The sequence below is a fragment of the Catharus ustulatus genome, chromosome 4 (genome assembly GCF_009819885.2).
Source record: "Catharus ustulatus isolate bCatUst1 chromosome 4, bCatUst1.pri.v2, whole genome shotgun sequence".
NCBI classification, from domain to species: Eukaryota; Metazoa; Chordata; class Aves; order Passeriformes; family Turdidae; genus Catharus; species Catharus ustulatus.
This window is the reverse complement of record NC_046224.1, coordinates 54,927,469-54,943,442: the sequence shown is the minus strand read 5'-3', so window position 1 is coordinate 54,943,442 and position 15,974 is coordinate 54,927,469. Positions and strand designations below refer to the sequence as shown.

The 15,974-nt window shown below is 37.1% G+C and overlaps 1 protein-coding gene across 1 annotated transcript in view; it reads right to left on the bottom strand.

Moving 5' to 3' along the window:
* Positions 1-15,974, bottom strand: part of NELL2 (neural EGFL like 2) — a 140,594-nt gene that overhangs the window by 92,974 nt on the left and 31,646 nt on the right. The window contains exons 4-9 of the mRNA XM_033057442.1: positions 15,498-15,671; positions 15,297-15,393; positions 13,432-13,504; positions 13,182-13,264; positions 12,043-12,171; positions 10,702-10,804 (exon numbers count right to left, since the gene is read on the bottom strand). Coding sequence (XP_032913333.1) covers positions 10,702-10,804; positions 12,043-12,171; positions 13,182-13,264; positions 13,432-13,504; positions 15,297-15,393; positions 15,498-15,671 — 659 coding nt within the window. The remainder of the gene's footprint in view (positions 1-10,701; positions 10,805-12,042; positions 12,172-13,181; positions 13,265-13,431; positions 13,505-15,296; positions 15,394-15,497; positions 15,672-15,974) is intronic.

The window sequence follows — 15,974 nt, the reverse complement described above, 5'->3', positions numbered from 1 at the left end:
ACATAAGGAATTTGCCAATCCTTCCATCCCTCCCTTCAGCCAGAATGACAGGATTATTTGGCATAATCACAAACACTCCAGATAACTGTATTTAACATTCTTAAGCTAAGTCCTTAGCATTACATCTGCTAAAGGTTTTTAACAGCAGTGTAAACATATTCTTGGAAGTTTTGATTAAAATTGGTTAAGCAAACTGGCTTTCTAAATTTTTAATATACTCACTCCCAACATTCATTATATAATACTATTTAACCAAATACTAATATTAAAAAAGTCAAGTATTACCAAAAGTTTTGGAAATTTTCAAAAGACAACTTTTAAAAGCAATCTATGTACATCTAACATGGTGTTTCTCAAGGCTCCTAGAAGTTACTACTATACATTTTGTATTCGCAAACAATACAATACTTCATGTCTAAAGTCAGTTCAGGATTTGAAATAATTAAAAATTTAAAAGCAGCTGGAGCAGATGTTCACAGATTCTGCTATGTCACAGCTAATTTCTCCCAGATCTATCTGTTGATACTCTGATTCATCATGGAAAAACAGTAAGCTGGAGTTCATAGCAACTGTAACTACTCCTTCTTTTCTTTGGGAACTACATTAGTGAAAGTAAGCTTTACAGTCGCTGGTAATTAAAAAAGAGTCATAGCTGTTAATAATCCTTTTGTCCTTAGGAGGACTTTTCTAGACAGACTTCACACACTGTGCAATTAAGTCTGTTTATCTATATGGAGCTGTATTCAACTCCAACTGAGCTTTAGCTGCAGCAATTTTCTCCCTACAGTGGCAAGCAGCATCTCTGTATTCCTCCCATGTCATCTGACCTTGCTTCCATTGGGCATATACCTTCCTTTTTTGCCTTAGTTCCATCCAAAAGAAGATCCCCTTTCAGTCAAGCTGACCTTCTGCCTCATCTGCTTGATTTCCAACATTTTGGAATTGTCTGCTCCTGTGCTCTTAAAAGAGGTGTTTAAAAAGTGACTAGCACTGACAGAACCAGAGATTCCCCAAGGATGCAATTATTTTATTAGTTTTTATTTCCATTTTAACTTTCTACTTCTAAAATGTTTTCATTTATTCCTGTGTTTCTTCACAGCAACTCACCAACAGAATACTGCAAAATTACTAAAGTGAAAAACATGTGGATATGGGCTTATATTGCACTACCAACCCTATTCATAAAGAGTCACAGAAGACAATGGACAGCATTTAAGCATCCTAAAATCATACACGACTACTATTAAGAAGCCTGTCTGAGAAATTCACAACAACCATATGCAAGATTGTTATCTTTTCTATGCTATGCTCAGATTTGATTTCTCTTTTAGATGCCTTAAGGATCTACATGGTTTCCATGATAAAAACATCTACAAAACTAACTCCTCCTTTACAAGCCTGCAAAATTTGCCTAGAGAGAAATACTGCACTTAAGTGAATATGAATATAAACTAAAGAGACATCTTAAGGAAATAATACCTGAATTCACATGTCTTTGTCAAAGTAATAATAACATAAAGAGAAGCATGCCTGTTCATCTTTCTGACCCTCAAAGTATTTGAAGTGTTCACTTACTGGAAAAAACAGGTTATGTGCCTATTTTCCAGATGAGTCAAGAACATTTACTTGCTTTGATTTCAGGATGGGGGGTAAAAATCTTACCACTGAAACCATGCACTTTCTGAACCAATTTATTACATCACACAATAATGTCACTGTAATTCTAACACTACTATATATGTATACACTGAATATCATAAAAAAAAAAAGCAAACCTATTAATATCTTCAATTTTTTTCATCTGTTAGGAAAAAAAATTCTAGATGTAAAATAAGGGTTTTTAACCAAATGTCTCAAATTAAAATGAAATCGGGAAAACAGCCAAAATTAGACTTGAAAATAATTTAAAGCAAGAAGGGGAAGACCAGAATTTTCATTTACAATCTGAAACTTACACAAATAATTTCAAAAAGTAGAAGGTGAAAATCAACTAGTCAGCTACCCTACAGAGAAAGGCTTAGGATGGTCAACAGCCCTCCCAAATGAACAGGGCTTTCTTCTCAGTGGAAACTGGTAACAAATAAAAACCCCGAAAAAGGCAAAAATTAGTAAAAATTCTCTATATTGACAGGGAGGCAGAACAGAGTTACAGAAACACCACAGACACAATCCTGTGACTGGAACATGGAAAAAAGCAAATTGCAAAAACTCTTCAAATAACAAAGATTGCAATGTTTTTGAAGGTAACAGATGAGGAAAGCAGGATAAAGGTCTGTTACATCTTATCAGACACGATTTTCATTTTAAAGTTGTGTCTCACATGGGACTAAGTGACCATTACTTGAAGCTGAATATATTTTATGAGTTGACAGATGTAGAAACAATGATCAATAACAGCCTGGAGGTCTATACATCACACTTCAGATATCTGCAAGCAGTAGTTAAGAGAAGTAAACCAAGCAGTAGATACTTAATTCACTACACGTTTCCACTGAAAAAATGTCAAACTTCTGCAGTCCAAGAGACTGAAAGCCATGGGTTTAAACCATTATCTTCACAAAAAAACAAATAAAGGATAACAGTGTACATCATTTTATATTAATCTCACTGAATCAACTTCATTCATATTTTACCATTCCTTCCAGGGGAAGTAAGATCACATTATTGACAGTTTTGTGGTGGGTTTTCTTCCAATAATTTATTTATTGAGTTTCAGCTTTCACAACCTTCCCATTTTTCACTTCACAGACACAGGCATTGTCAAAAAAATTGCATGTATGCCTTCCTGTACACTCCCATATCTCCTACCAGTTGTCTCCCTTAGGCCAACTTTCCATCCAAACAATCCTTGTCAGTGTGGCAATCCTGTTCTGAACAAGAACATGTCAAGTGCAAACTGGTCTTTGCAAAACTGTACAAGCCAAGAATCTCATTTGGGTTGGCTGGGTTTTGCAGAGCCTTTACTCCACCAGTACTCTCTGCCTCCAGCTTGTTACATTTCTGTGACCTTGTCCAAAATCTGTAGTTCTGGAGTTTTCAGCTAAGGTAAACCTCTCTTTTTTTCACAGCACACGCCCATTGAAGATGTTTGCCACTGATACTATAGGCATTTCCAAAATCTACAGAATAAGAGGTCCAGGCAAAAACTAGAATGTCAGCTACAAGCTGCTGATTTAGTAATGTGCTTCTGGTTATGGGACAAAAAAAAAAAAAAACAAAACAAAAAAGAAAAAAACCCCAACAACTGGCCCTATAAAAACCATAAAACAAAGCAAAAAAAAAAAAAAAAACCACCACAACCCCCCCAAAACAAATCAAACAAAAAGAACCTCCTAGACCAATGACACACATATAGAGTGACATAAACTCATCACAGCTGAGAACATACATAATTGAAATCAACACACAGGCATGTGAATGCTTACATATCCTAGATGGTATTTTAAATTATAAATGGAATTGTCAGATTTTTAAAAAAAATATTATTTCAGAGCTACCTAAGTAAATTCTGGTGAAATCAGCATTAGTAAAGTTAGGGTACCAACTTACTAGAAGTTGGAACACTGCCAATTTGTCCACTCCCAGCTGTCTGAAAACAAATATATTCATATCTAGCATATGTTAATGTTTTATTTGCACAGGAAATAAACTAAAATAATAACACGCTGCAGGTATTTTATATTTTATGAACTCCCTGGCAAGAATATAATGAAAAAAAGAATGGAAAATATTAGCTCTTTTCCCACACAACTTCAACAAAATAGGTTACAAGGAGAGCAGAGCATGGCCTACAGCAAAATTCTCCATGTAAAAAAACATTTTTAATTCCCTACCAGTAAAATTACTAATATTATGTTTCCAATTTCTTCTTTAGTGCAGATTGTTGCATATCCAATGTAATGTATTTTAATAAATAAGGATTTTCTTAAGCATACCTTATTTTAGTATTCACCCCTCAGGCACACAGTAAGACTAAAACTAGATGACTTTACCATTAACTGGAGTTCTCCTCGTATACTGATACATTGCCTTCAGACCTAGAGTCCTCTAGTGGAGCTCCATAAGGCATGGGGTACAGAATAGCAAAAAGGCCACTCACCTGGGAGGAAGCCACACTTGGAGGCATGAAAATCTGAGACAGGTACTGACTACCCCAGTCCTCTTTTGCTAACAAAAAACAACGAAATTAAAAGGACATGGAGAAGCAGGAAAGGAAACAAAATAGAAGCAAAATATTTTGAGAAGTCCAAGTTCTGTAAGCTGTATTTCAATTTAATGTAAGCTATATTTTAATTTATACAGAACAAAAGACACTCAAGGAATGGGTTTCCTGCTCAGAGGGGAATTGCAAGTCAAAAGACTCCCTGTTTTCCTTTTGATGAGCAATAATGTCCAGCTTACAAAGAACAAAAGTCACCTGAGACTACACGGTCAGCAGCAAAAATCCCCTAACAATTCTGTCACTGGCTATTTAACAGAGATAAACCAAATATTGCTGTGGTGTAAGAGTAGTTTGAAAACCATAGTTTAAAAACTTCTATAGCTTTACAACAGAGACTATAACAGAGACTGAGCACCTTGGTGCAAGGGTCAGACTGGCCCTGCCTATCAAAGCCAAGGGGATTCCTCCCATTGCCTTCAGCTGGCTTGGAGTTCAGCACAGGAAAGGCCCCAAGACATTCTTTGAGTGTCTCAGCTTAATTCAAAAGCCTCAAACACAAGGTTGATGTGAGTCACTTCAGAACAGAAAATCCAGAAAGCAGAGGCTGAGTGGCTGAATGGACACAATTCTGCTAAATCACATTCAGAAGTTCTGCATGCTGACTATGGGAGGTTATAGTAAATAGCACAACTCTACGAAACAATCCAGTGCTGCCTGTGTCCAAGATATCTTTTAATACTATTCTGAAGAAGGTCAATTTTTCTGAATTTTCATATTAAAAAGAAACCTCAGAGGAAGGGAATTTAGGCTTTATTTGCACTAATGTTCTTTAAAAAGTCACACATAAGTATTTAAAATCAAAACGCAATTATTTTTTGTATTAACCAGAATGTTGCTTCTCCTTTACATTCTAAAGTGTTTTATTTTATTTTAAGTACAGATTATATACCAAAATATACACCTAAAAATATATACTTGAAATATTAGTATATTTTAATATAAATATTTTATATTTATAATTTTTTAAGAACCATGATAAATGAGAAATCATTGTTTTACTGTTAAAAACTGCCTCTTCTTCCTCCAGTACTGATTCCTGCTCTGACACTGAGCCTGCTGGCTGCCCCACAGCCCTCAGACTCATGCCATGTTCCAGCCAACCTGCTGGAGATGCTCTTCCATTTCTCTTCTGATTTACTGCAAGGGTAAGATGACCTGTTCAGTCAGTGACTAAGCACTTCTCCAAGCTGCAGCTTCTTCTCTGTGCCACACTGAATGCAGAAACTTCTCCAGCACTTGGCTGAACAAGGCAGGGGTTGGCATCCCATTGTGCTGCCACTACATCACTTAGGTGACGGAAGTCACCTAAGGTTACAGGATGAAAGCCCCGGGGTAAAAGTGGCAATTGTATAAAAATACAGAACTTGCTAAACAGCACAGGCTTCACTCCACAATTCTTCAGACTACCTGGATTAATTAAGAATTTTAGAGCAAGTTTAACCAATATTCCTTAAGTTTCTAGGCAAAAATTTTGCACTCTTGCTGATGGTCAATTGCTGCTGCAAAGAAGAAGGAGATGGGCTTTGACAGCTCCTCTCTGTGTCAATAGGCTACAAGTGCTGAAGTTTGCAGAAGAGTGTCGAGCTTTGGGGGAAAAATGGGTGAATTATGAAGAGCAAGAGGGGAAATCCCTTTAATGTTAATAATAAAATTAAAAGTTTCTGCAAGATAGCAAGACAGATGACTGCATCAGAAAATCATGCATATTAAGAGCTGTAATATCCATATTTGTGTTTCAATTATTTTGTTAAAAAAATCCTTCCCAAGTTATAGAATCCCTTTACACATTCTCTCTCCACACCTGCTACCACCATAATTGGGAGCTCATCCAGTACAACCCTATGATTCTCACAGTTGCTTAAAATACTTGTGTTAGACTGCAGATTTGACTACAATGCACCAGAAACCCATCAAATATCCTGTCTCAGGGAAAAAAAAACCAGGCAAACAGGTATGGAAAAAATCACAGCCTGCAGATTTGAGCATAATGGCTCAGATTTTAACCTCTACTGGAATCTGTTAGGATGGATTTAAATAGTTTGCTATTAGGTCAATAAGTATCTGCAGTGTCACTGAGAGGAAGAGAGTGATGAGAAGAGAGCAATTGCTTCCTGGAAATCAGTCTTTGGTGATGGGAATTATTACTGCACCAGATACTGGCATCATCATCACTTCTGGTCTTACAAAAAAAAAGAATCAGCTAGTTTGCATAAAATATACTAGTTCAATTTAAAAAGAATGCATATAGCTTTTGGAGGTGATGCCTTGGTGTTAATACACCAACTAATAAAAACATTACCATAATAAGATCTGCTGGCCAAGCACCAATTCTCTCAGTTGCTAAGACATTGGCAGTCCTTCCACAATTCACTTAAAATAAATGAACTCGTCCTTGTACTTCTTAAGCCAAGTCTGTGGTCTAAAGCAATATTTATAGGGTCAGTAGGGAAGCTTAATCTCTTGGTCTCAGTGCCTATCACAACACAAAGTATTTGTCTCTGCAGAGGAGAAAAAAATTTAATGATCTTTTGCACATACCTTCTCAGAATTCTTTAAAACTGCATTGGGCATAGAAAAAAGTAGTCTCTGACTTCCAGCTCCAAACAATTCTCCACAGGAAGCTCCCACTGAACTAAGATGTAGGCTGTGGTAGCTGGACTGAATTTTACATTGTCTGCAGCTGAAACATAGATCCAACACACTGGCCCATTCATCTGCCCTTAGAGATTGCTGCTTCTTTTAGCCCATTACAGCTAATAGAAAACACAGCGATAATTTGCATTCATTGCCATTCCTCATGCTACCAGCATCGACCTTCACACAAGACAAAACAGTACAAGTTGTCTGAATGGCCCAAAACAAAGGTATGGAGTTAGGAGAGAAGGTCAGGGTTTGGTTTTTTCTTTGTTCTGTGGTTTTTTTCTTTTGGGTCACAAAAAGAACCAAAGTCAAAGCAATACTGGTTAGAAAAAAAAAAAATCTAAACTATTCCTTACTAAGTGCTCTTCTCTAAATTAAACACTTAAGAAAAACATTTAGAATCAGTTGTGCTGAAATTTCCAAAGTGCTGAAAATTGAACAAGATGTAACAAAGCTTCACTGTCCAAAATGTAAATGCTGGACTGGGCTGAAATTTAATTCCAAAGGATTTGGCAGTGTGGGCAAGTCTCTTAGCATAACAGTTTAATGCCAGAATCAGGCTTAAAAATCCAGCACTTTATGTTCCTATCTTACACGCCTGATATGCATCACGATAACTGATGTAAGATTAGTCTTAACAACTTCAGCTCTCTAAAAGTTCAGTATCAGACCTAATCACCTGGGCTCTGCATACAAGTCATGGAAGGAGATGTCCACTTCCAGAAGGTAACTAATCTCATCCCTTCCAACCCCTCTCAGCATCAAGTGCCTTCTGGAAGTGCCAATCTCTGTAGCTGGTTATCAAGAGAGCCAAACTGGTGATGTCCTCAACTAGTAAATGAAACACAGTAGGTAAGTGAAACAGCAAACTACAGCAGGTTTGAAAATGCCTGGGTACAGCGTGTAAGTCTCCCTGCAGTCTGAGTGTTAGCGCACATCATGGCACCATGTCAGACTGCACCAGCCAAGATGCTCAGAAGAAGTGCCAAGCACAAGCTGGGGGCACAGCCCTGATCAGAGGCCATTCCCAGTCAACCATCTGGATGCAGATAATCTGCTTGGGGTGGGAAAAGAGAAGAGGCTTCAGCCATGCGAGCCACAAGTGCCACAGGACTCTGCCTGCCCTATTTTATTTAGTAATATAAGTGAAGCCACTTCAGATTGTATTCCCAAATTCGATATGCCTAAAGCCATGCAGAATGACTCCATCTTCAATCACTGAGGGGTTAAAAAAAATTTCTAAAAAGTCTGCTCTTGCTGGTCACTGTAAGAGACAGAAGTGTTGTACTCCTAACTCTGCCAGCTGTCATTAAATCCAGTCTCACTCTTTTGATTTTTGGTAGCTTTGTTTTAACACCAGCAGAAGAAAGGAAGAAGTGTGGAGGGAAGCACTCAGCCCCTGGGGGAGTGAGACACAGCCACGAGGCTCCAGCAGCTGTCACTGCCTGGGCACTTTTACTCAAACAAGTCTGGCAGAAACAATGCATCATCTGGTATGAGAGAACATAAATACCAGGAAGGAAACATCAATATCCATACATGCTCTGTCTTGAGAGAAATACTAAATCCAGCAAAAGAACAGTCTATCAGGCATCATTTTTCACAGCACTTATGATTGCTTGTCCAAAACCAAGGATCTGATTCCATGAACAACACCCCTTAATTAGCTGTTTTCCCAATTACAGGTCATCTGTGCTTGCTCTGTATTATCTAGTCAGAAGCTACATTCCTTGCTGTTGTCCAGCACTGAGAACAACTAAGTTATTCTCAGAACCTGTCCAAATGGAACAACTCAGCTTTGAACCCCTCCAGCAAGAACCAAATTCAACACGCACACTGTCCTCAATCAGCTCAGACCCTGCCCAAAGACACCCAGACAGAACACAGTTGGCACATGTACATGAACTCAGAGACAACTTAGCATTTCTACCAAATTGGCCTGGAGAATAAGTGTGAGTCTTGCAGTCTCCACTGCCTCCAACTTCCACTCTTTGACTGGAATTTAACTACCCTGTCAATGAGACTCCAATTTACATTCTCTGTCCTTTGGCTCCTGGAATTTAGCCACTTCAAAAAATGGGGTGATTTATTTCAAAAGTCACTTTAAATAACCTAGATGAAATCAGAAAAAAAAAATTCAAAAGTAATTTTTATTTATATTTTCTGATCTAATTATTTTTCTGGTAGTTCGTCAAGAAAGAAGTATGTGTGCATGTTAGTTATAAATTGAATTATGTACTGGCATCAAATTAGCAACACTGAAAGCTAAGACACTTTGATAATATTAAGAACATCAAACAGGAAATATCGGAGTAAACATCAGTGTGCTGTACCAGAACTGCATCTTAATTCAAAGAAGCACCAATGCTCTATGACAAGGTCAGTGTCCATATGTTCATTCACATTTCTTGACTTTTGTCAAGACTCCCAATGAAAACAACTTTGGAAGAAGTCATATGATGTGGTTCCTTCCCCATTAACACCTGGGTAGAGAATTCCCAACTCAATTTACAGGAAATGCATTACAAAAACATACTTCAGAGGATCAGGTTTTCAAATTCTGCCAACATGGTCAGAGATTCAAATAGCCTCAAATAAAGGCTTGAATGCCACACATCTCACATTCCTGAATTACCAATTACCCTGAGTCATATAATATGCATGGAAATTCCGTGTAGCTGGTTAAAAAATGTATTTGAATTCTTATTTCCTCTTAATTAGAATTAATCTACTTGAGTAAGTTAATAAGGTTTCATAAAAAGGGATGGTTTGCGTAACTTCTAACACAATTAAATATTAATAAACTCCTGTGGGAGCTAGATCAATGGAGTACAAAACGTCTTCCTGAGTTTTATCTTACAACATGTCATTTTAACCAGTTCTGTATTTCTCTATACTCTGTAAGAAGTTTTATACAGCAGTAGAACAGTGATGAAACCACACAGAAAAATCTCAACATTTACAGAATAAAGAAGTGTTTGCATCTCATGCTCAATTTCAAGAATGGACTCCACCATAGTCTGAAATAACTAACCATCACACAGAAAAATCTCAAAATGTACAACATAAAGAAGTGTGTGCATCTCATGTTCAATTTCAAGAATGGATTCTACCATAGTCTGAAATAACTAACCACCACATATGGAATACATATACATAATCAATCTGAAATACTGTATACAGTCCATCTAGATAGTGATTAACCTGAAATTCCCCTTCTTTGGCCATACTTGCACCAAATCAGAATACTAAAAAACCTAAAGTTAATCATGTATCCAATCCTAAATGACAAAGTTAAACCACCTTTTTCCATTTTTCCTTTTATTCTTTTACGACCTTTTGTGAAATAACATTTCTAGGTGTCAGTGTTTTGCTGGTTTCTTCTCTTAATTAAGGAAGAGGAATCATAACTCTGAACCTCCATTCCTAAGCTTGATAACATAAGGTTGGTAGTACACTCTTCATGTGATAAAGGTGTTGGAGAGACTGGTCAAACACCAGGCAATTTTTCTTGAACACCTAGCAGTTTGGTCTAAAGCATAGATAATGAAAGTCTGCAGAAAGCTTTATAAGTAACTTTTTTTTCTTTTGAAATTTTGTTAATAAATATATGTGCTAAATAAAAATAACACAACTAAAATGAAACAAAATATCCCACATGAAATATTAAAGCCTTCTGGTTATCAGTTTCCCACAACATTTCAGTGAAGTCCAAGTCCCCTGATTCTTCAGCCCAATGATTTAATGACTGGTTCTTTCACTGGCACAATTACAGAAAGGTTCACATTATTTAAGATTTCAAAGCACTGATTAGCAAGAGGCACAACAGTAAAACTTACATTGACATTCCTTGCAGCACTTGCCATCCACATAGGCCAGGGCAGAGTTAAGTGGGCAGTCAGCAAGGGGGCAAACCAAAGCCTCGCACTGCACAGTACCATTCTAGGAGAACAAAAGGTGCTTAACTGGTAGTTTTATTTAGCAACAGCAGAGATGTTCTCAAACACAGGAACTTGAAAATCTATTTTTAAATGCAACGAACTTTCTAACAACAGCCAAAAAAAGACAGTTTAACGTGGGTCTTTTAATAACTACAAGAACAGAAACCACACCTTCAGAATGTCACACATACAATCTTTTAAAATGAAAGATGTGCTCTTTGAGATGATAATGATCTTTTTTTTTTTAGAGGTAAATCTATTTGGAGGTAAAACATTCTGCCAATCAGCAAAAAAACCCTGACAGATTACTGTGAAATGACAACTGCACAGAACAATACTCTGCCTTCTGATTTTATGTTAGAGACAATATATTTCTAAAAGGTAGCAATATTATAGCTGTGAGAAAAATCCAAGACAAAAATAGGCAATGAATTTAACTCTAAATTCCAACAATTTTAAACATTTATCAGCCAGATTTTATACCATAAAATACTAAAAGTAAAATTAATATCCCTCCAGAAATATAAAGGTCAAAAAATACTAAGCTTAAAGAGACCCATTTAGCCAATTATAGATAGCAGCAAATCAATCTAAGGTGCAGTACAGACAACAACAGCCTTTTCACTGGCTTCTAATGGCCTTTGGATTAAGCATTTAATGAGTTCCAATGGAATGAAAGAGTTTTACATGAACGGACAACAGAACAGACACCCTGGTTTGGTACCTGAAAGGATTCTTGCAATCACATCTGGAGTTGTGATACCTTTGGGAATATTCCATCCACCAAATCTTTTTCATTTGTAATATAACAAAGCTTGCACATGACCCTGACATTTTACTTTTTATTACTTATTGAGATGTAACCAAAGGCAGCCAAAGGAATTCAGGCACAAGGGAGCTATTAAATCATTTGCTAAGAAAAAGGCTGCATTTATAGTGATAAAAAGCAAGGAATTAGAATTCCAAGAAACTGTTTGCAACTCAGTGCAAGGGAATAACATGACAGCTAAGTATATTACCTAGCATGGTGGCATGAAATATAGGAGTTACACATGCTAGTAATGCTGAAAACATAGGAAAACATATTTATTAATACTATTCCTTAGATTTAGAAGAGATTTTAAAGTTCTTTGCTGTTAGCACCTAACACACATTTGGAAGTTCTCACTATTTGCCTCAATAAAACTAATCACAGGAAACACTGGAGTTCCTGACTCTCCACTCACACCATAGCCATACCATGCAAGTGCAGTTCTTACAGCCATCCGTCCAGGATTCAAACTCTCTGTAGGTTGTGCCTTTCATTGTGCAGGTTCTTTCACAGTAGCACTGATCCAACTTGTTCATCCTCTGCTCAGCCTGAGACAACTGTATTTACAGTTCACAAAAATGTTTTGAATTTTTAAGTGGTTTCTACATTAGTAAAACCACAATTCAAACCATCCCCCTTATCATCAAGTACACAAATGAGAGAATACATTTAGGAAAACACAGTCAGAGACAATAAAACAGTTCGTGTTAAATACAACATGATTAAACCACCAGTAATTCAGAGACTAAAATTGCGAAGTAAGACACAATGCATTTCATTTTTCTTATTATGACATCAGGGATATCATGAAACAAAATGAGAGGGTCAAGATGGGTACAGTTCCTGATTTCTCATCTTTGTAAGTGCAAACTGATCAAGAATCTTGCTTCGCATAAAGAACTCACACACAGTGGCCAAATGAAAGTGAAGCTCAGAACCAACATTAGCAATTTTTTCTGCACTTCAACCAAGGTATTTTTAACATTAATGTATCAAAGCAGCTAGGTAACAGCATTCCTGCAGGTATTTAAAGAACTGACATTTAAAATTAGAATAGCCTATTTTCACCAGCAGACATGGATGCTTTTGGTGTACTATACTAAAGGAAAAAAAGAATAAAGTCCCAGTCTGGATTCTTAGTTCCTTGTCTTCTATCTATTTTTTCTGAATGTGCCTTTTGCAGCTCAGGTCTTGAAAAGTCTTGGTAAGTCTAGTTGTAATAAGAACAGTTACTTCTTTCATTCTAGGTTTATTAATATATTAGCCTTATAGGTAGAGTTTGGATATCTATGAGCCCTTTCCTTGCTCAGGGATTTGGATGCTCTTTACTATTAAAATACATGATTCTGTGAAAATATTAAAACACAATAAAACTCTCTGAACTGAGAATTTGCATGTATAAACATTAGGCACAGGTATATAAAGATGTAAACATACCATGCAGGGAGGGATGTTCTGCACACAGCCATGTGCACAACCCCATACAAGCAAAAATAATCTAAAAATACAGGAAATAAAAATTGACAGTCTTCATTTCTCCTAATACTAGGGTCCTAGCAAACATTACCTTAGCTGATGTTTTTGCTAAAATGTCTTGCAGTTCCATAATTCTCTGCACAAGTCCATGGAAGTCATTACAAGTTGGGCATGCTGGAATAATACAATATGTGTTAATAAATTCACAATTCACAATAGGTTCAATCCTGCCAAGCTGACAAACAATACACTTAAATTCAAGGTTTCAAGAAAGCTTGTAGGACAGAAAGAAGGTAAAAAGCACACCTTTCATTTTATGATACAAGAATTAATAGACTTACTGCGATTAAGATCTGGGCACTGAGAAATAAATCCTTGAGGCATGACAAGCAATTGCACATCTTGCATTATGCCCTATGTATTAAGTGGAGAGAAAACAAAAGGATACATTATTTTCACCTGTCAAAATTATGTTTTTCATTCACCATATAAAACATTTAAGGCCACACAGAAAAACTACCTGATAAAAACAATACTTATGAATATACAGCTTCTTGTCTGGACTGAATTCCATATAGAAGAATAAACAGAAATAAAAATAGATATATGTACAGGCATACTGAATAATTTTTAAAGACGTAAGATAAAATGTCAAGATATAATTATGTGGCAAGAGTTGGGTGGTTTTGAATTCATTGTTATTTTTAGTTAGTCACTGCAGAAAAGCTTGGAAATGACCTTTAAAAAGTAATTTGAAAACAGCTGCAGTGTCAGTTACTTAGAAATACTCTTTTAAATAAAATGCAAATTTTTACAAGCTATAATTCTTAAATAGATTTGAAGATTAAAAAAAAATGGAGTCAAGAAAAAATACTTTAATTCAAACCCTTAACGAGCTTGTGGTGGTTTTGGCTGAAGTAGAGTTAATTTTCTCCACAGAAAAGTAGCTGGCATGAGGCTGTGTTTTGCATTTGTGCTGGAAACAATGCTGATAACAGCAATGTTACAGAAATTACACAGCAGCAAGGCCTTTTCTGCTCCTCCTGCCACCTCACCAGTGAGAGCTTGGGGTTGCACAAGGAGCTGGGAGAGACACAGCCAGAACAGCTGCCCCAGCCGACCAAAGAAGGGGTCATAACCAAAACCATGGAGCTTCATGCACAGCATTTAAAGCTGGGGCAAGAAGAAGGAAGCAGGGCATGTTTCGAGCATTGGCATTTGACTTCCCAAGTAACCATTATAGGTGACAGAGCCCTGCTTTCCTGGGGATGGCTGAACACCTGCTTGCCCATGGGAAGTGGTGAATGAATTCCTTGTTTTGCTTTGCTTGTGTGGCTTTGCTTTACCTATTAAACACTGTCTCAAACCATGACCTTTCTAGCTTCTACCCTTCCAATTCTCTCCCCCATCCCACCAGGGAGCGAAGTGAGCAAGTGGCTAGGTAGTGCCAGCTGGGTTTAAACCACAAAAAATTCTGATGGGGGTCTTTCCATAAAGCTTGCAAAATGCTGAGAAACTACATGCCTGTTACACAGCTGCAGAGTTGCATGTTGTTAAGAACTTAGGGAGATTTCAGCATGAAATTCAACTATGATGTCTGGAAAGGGGTAGTTTCCCCCAGAAGAACAGATCCCATGCTTGCTTGGGATACTTGCAGGCAGATTTTACATGCTTAGTTAAGTTATAATTAGTAGCCAATTTTCTGCTCTCCAATAGCAAAGGCCAAAGAGCAATTTCAAAGCAATTCAAGAGCTGTGTTATGATTACAGAAGCACAAACTGGTTGAGATTGGGAGGCACCCCGGAGATCATCTACTCCAACTTCCCTGCTCAAGCAGGACCAATCACAGCAGATTGCCTAGGACTGTGTCCAAACAGCTTTTGAATATTTCTATAGTAGTCTTTCTTTGACAAACCTCACAGTAGAACTGTTTTCTTATGTTCAGATGGAATTTCAGGTGTTTCAGGTTTTGCCCATTGCTTCTTGGCCTGTCAGTGGGTGCTAGTGAGAAAAGTCTGGATCCCTTATCTTCATTCCTCTCTCAAATTCAGGTATTTATCCACATTATTAAGATCCTCCCCATATCTCCTGAGCCTTCATTTCTCCAGGCTCAACAATTCCAAATCTCTCAGCCTCTCATCATATAAAAGACGATTCAATCCTTTAATCATTTAAGTTCACTCTTTATATTTCAGGGAATGCCTACCTTAAAATAACCATGTGCAGTATTCCTCTGTCCCAGCCAAAAGGTTGTACCCAAAGGTAAGTCCATGAAAGGTTTCTCCACAACTCTTTCATAAATTCTGAAAAGGAGGGGGAAATAGGATCCCAAGTTGTTATCATTTAATTTACTCAGAGCTCAAATATTTCAAATGTGACAACTTAGAAAACAACACTCTTTACTTACTTATTGCAGTCTACATGCAAAATCAAGTGAGAGGCACTGATTGCTATGGAAAGTCTGTGCCATTTATCATCTGCCAAGATGTATGGGAACACTTCTGTGTGGGAGCGATGACTGCCTGAACGATAATGCAACCTGATTTCATTTCGATGGCCACTGCTTTCCAGCTCCAGGTACCTGTACCACAAATGCATCATCATGTCATGAACCATTCTCATCAGCACAGCACCATTTTACATAAGACATCTTATCATCATCATGTAAGAACTATTTAAAAGAGGAAGAAAAGCAGATACAAAGGCAAAAGTAGACCCTTTGAAGATTTCCACTGCATCTCTCTTCTCAGCAACAAATAATAGCAGGTTCAAACTTCCATGTAACTACACAAGAGTCCAAGCCAAATATGTTTTCCTCTAACAAAACAATCTTCCATAACATGATGTGAATTACACTATTACAAATAATTGCCTTATACAATGA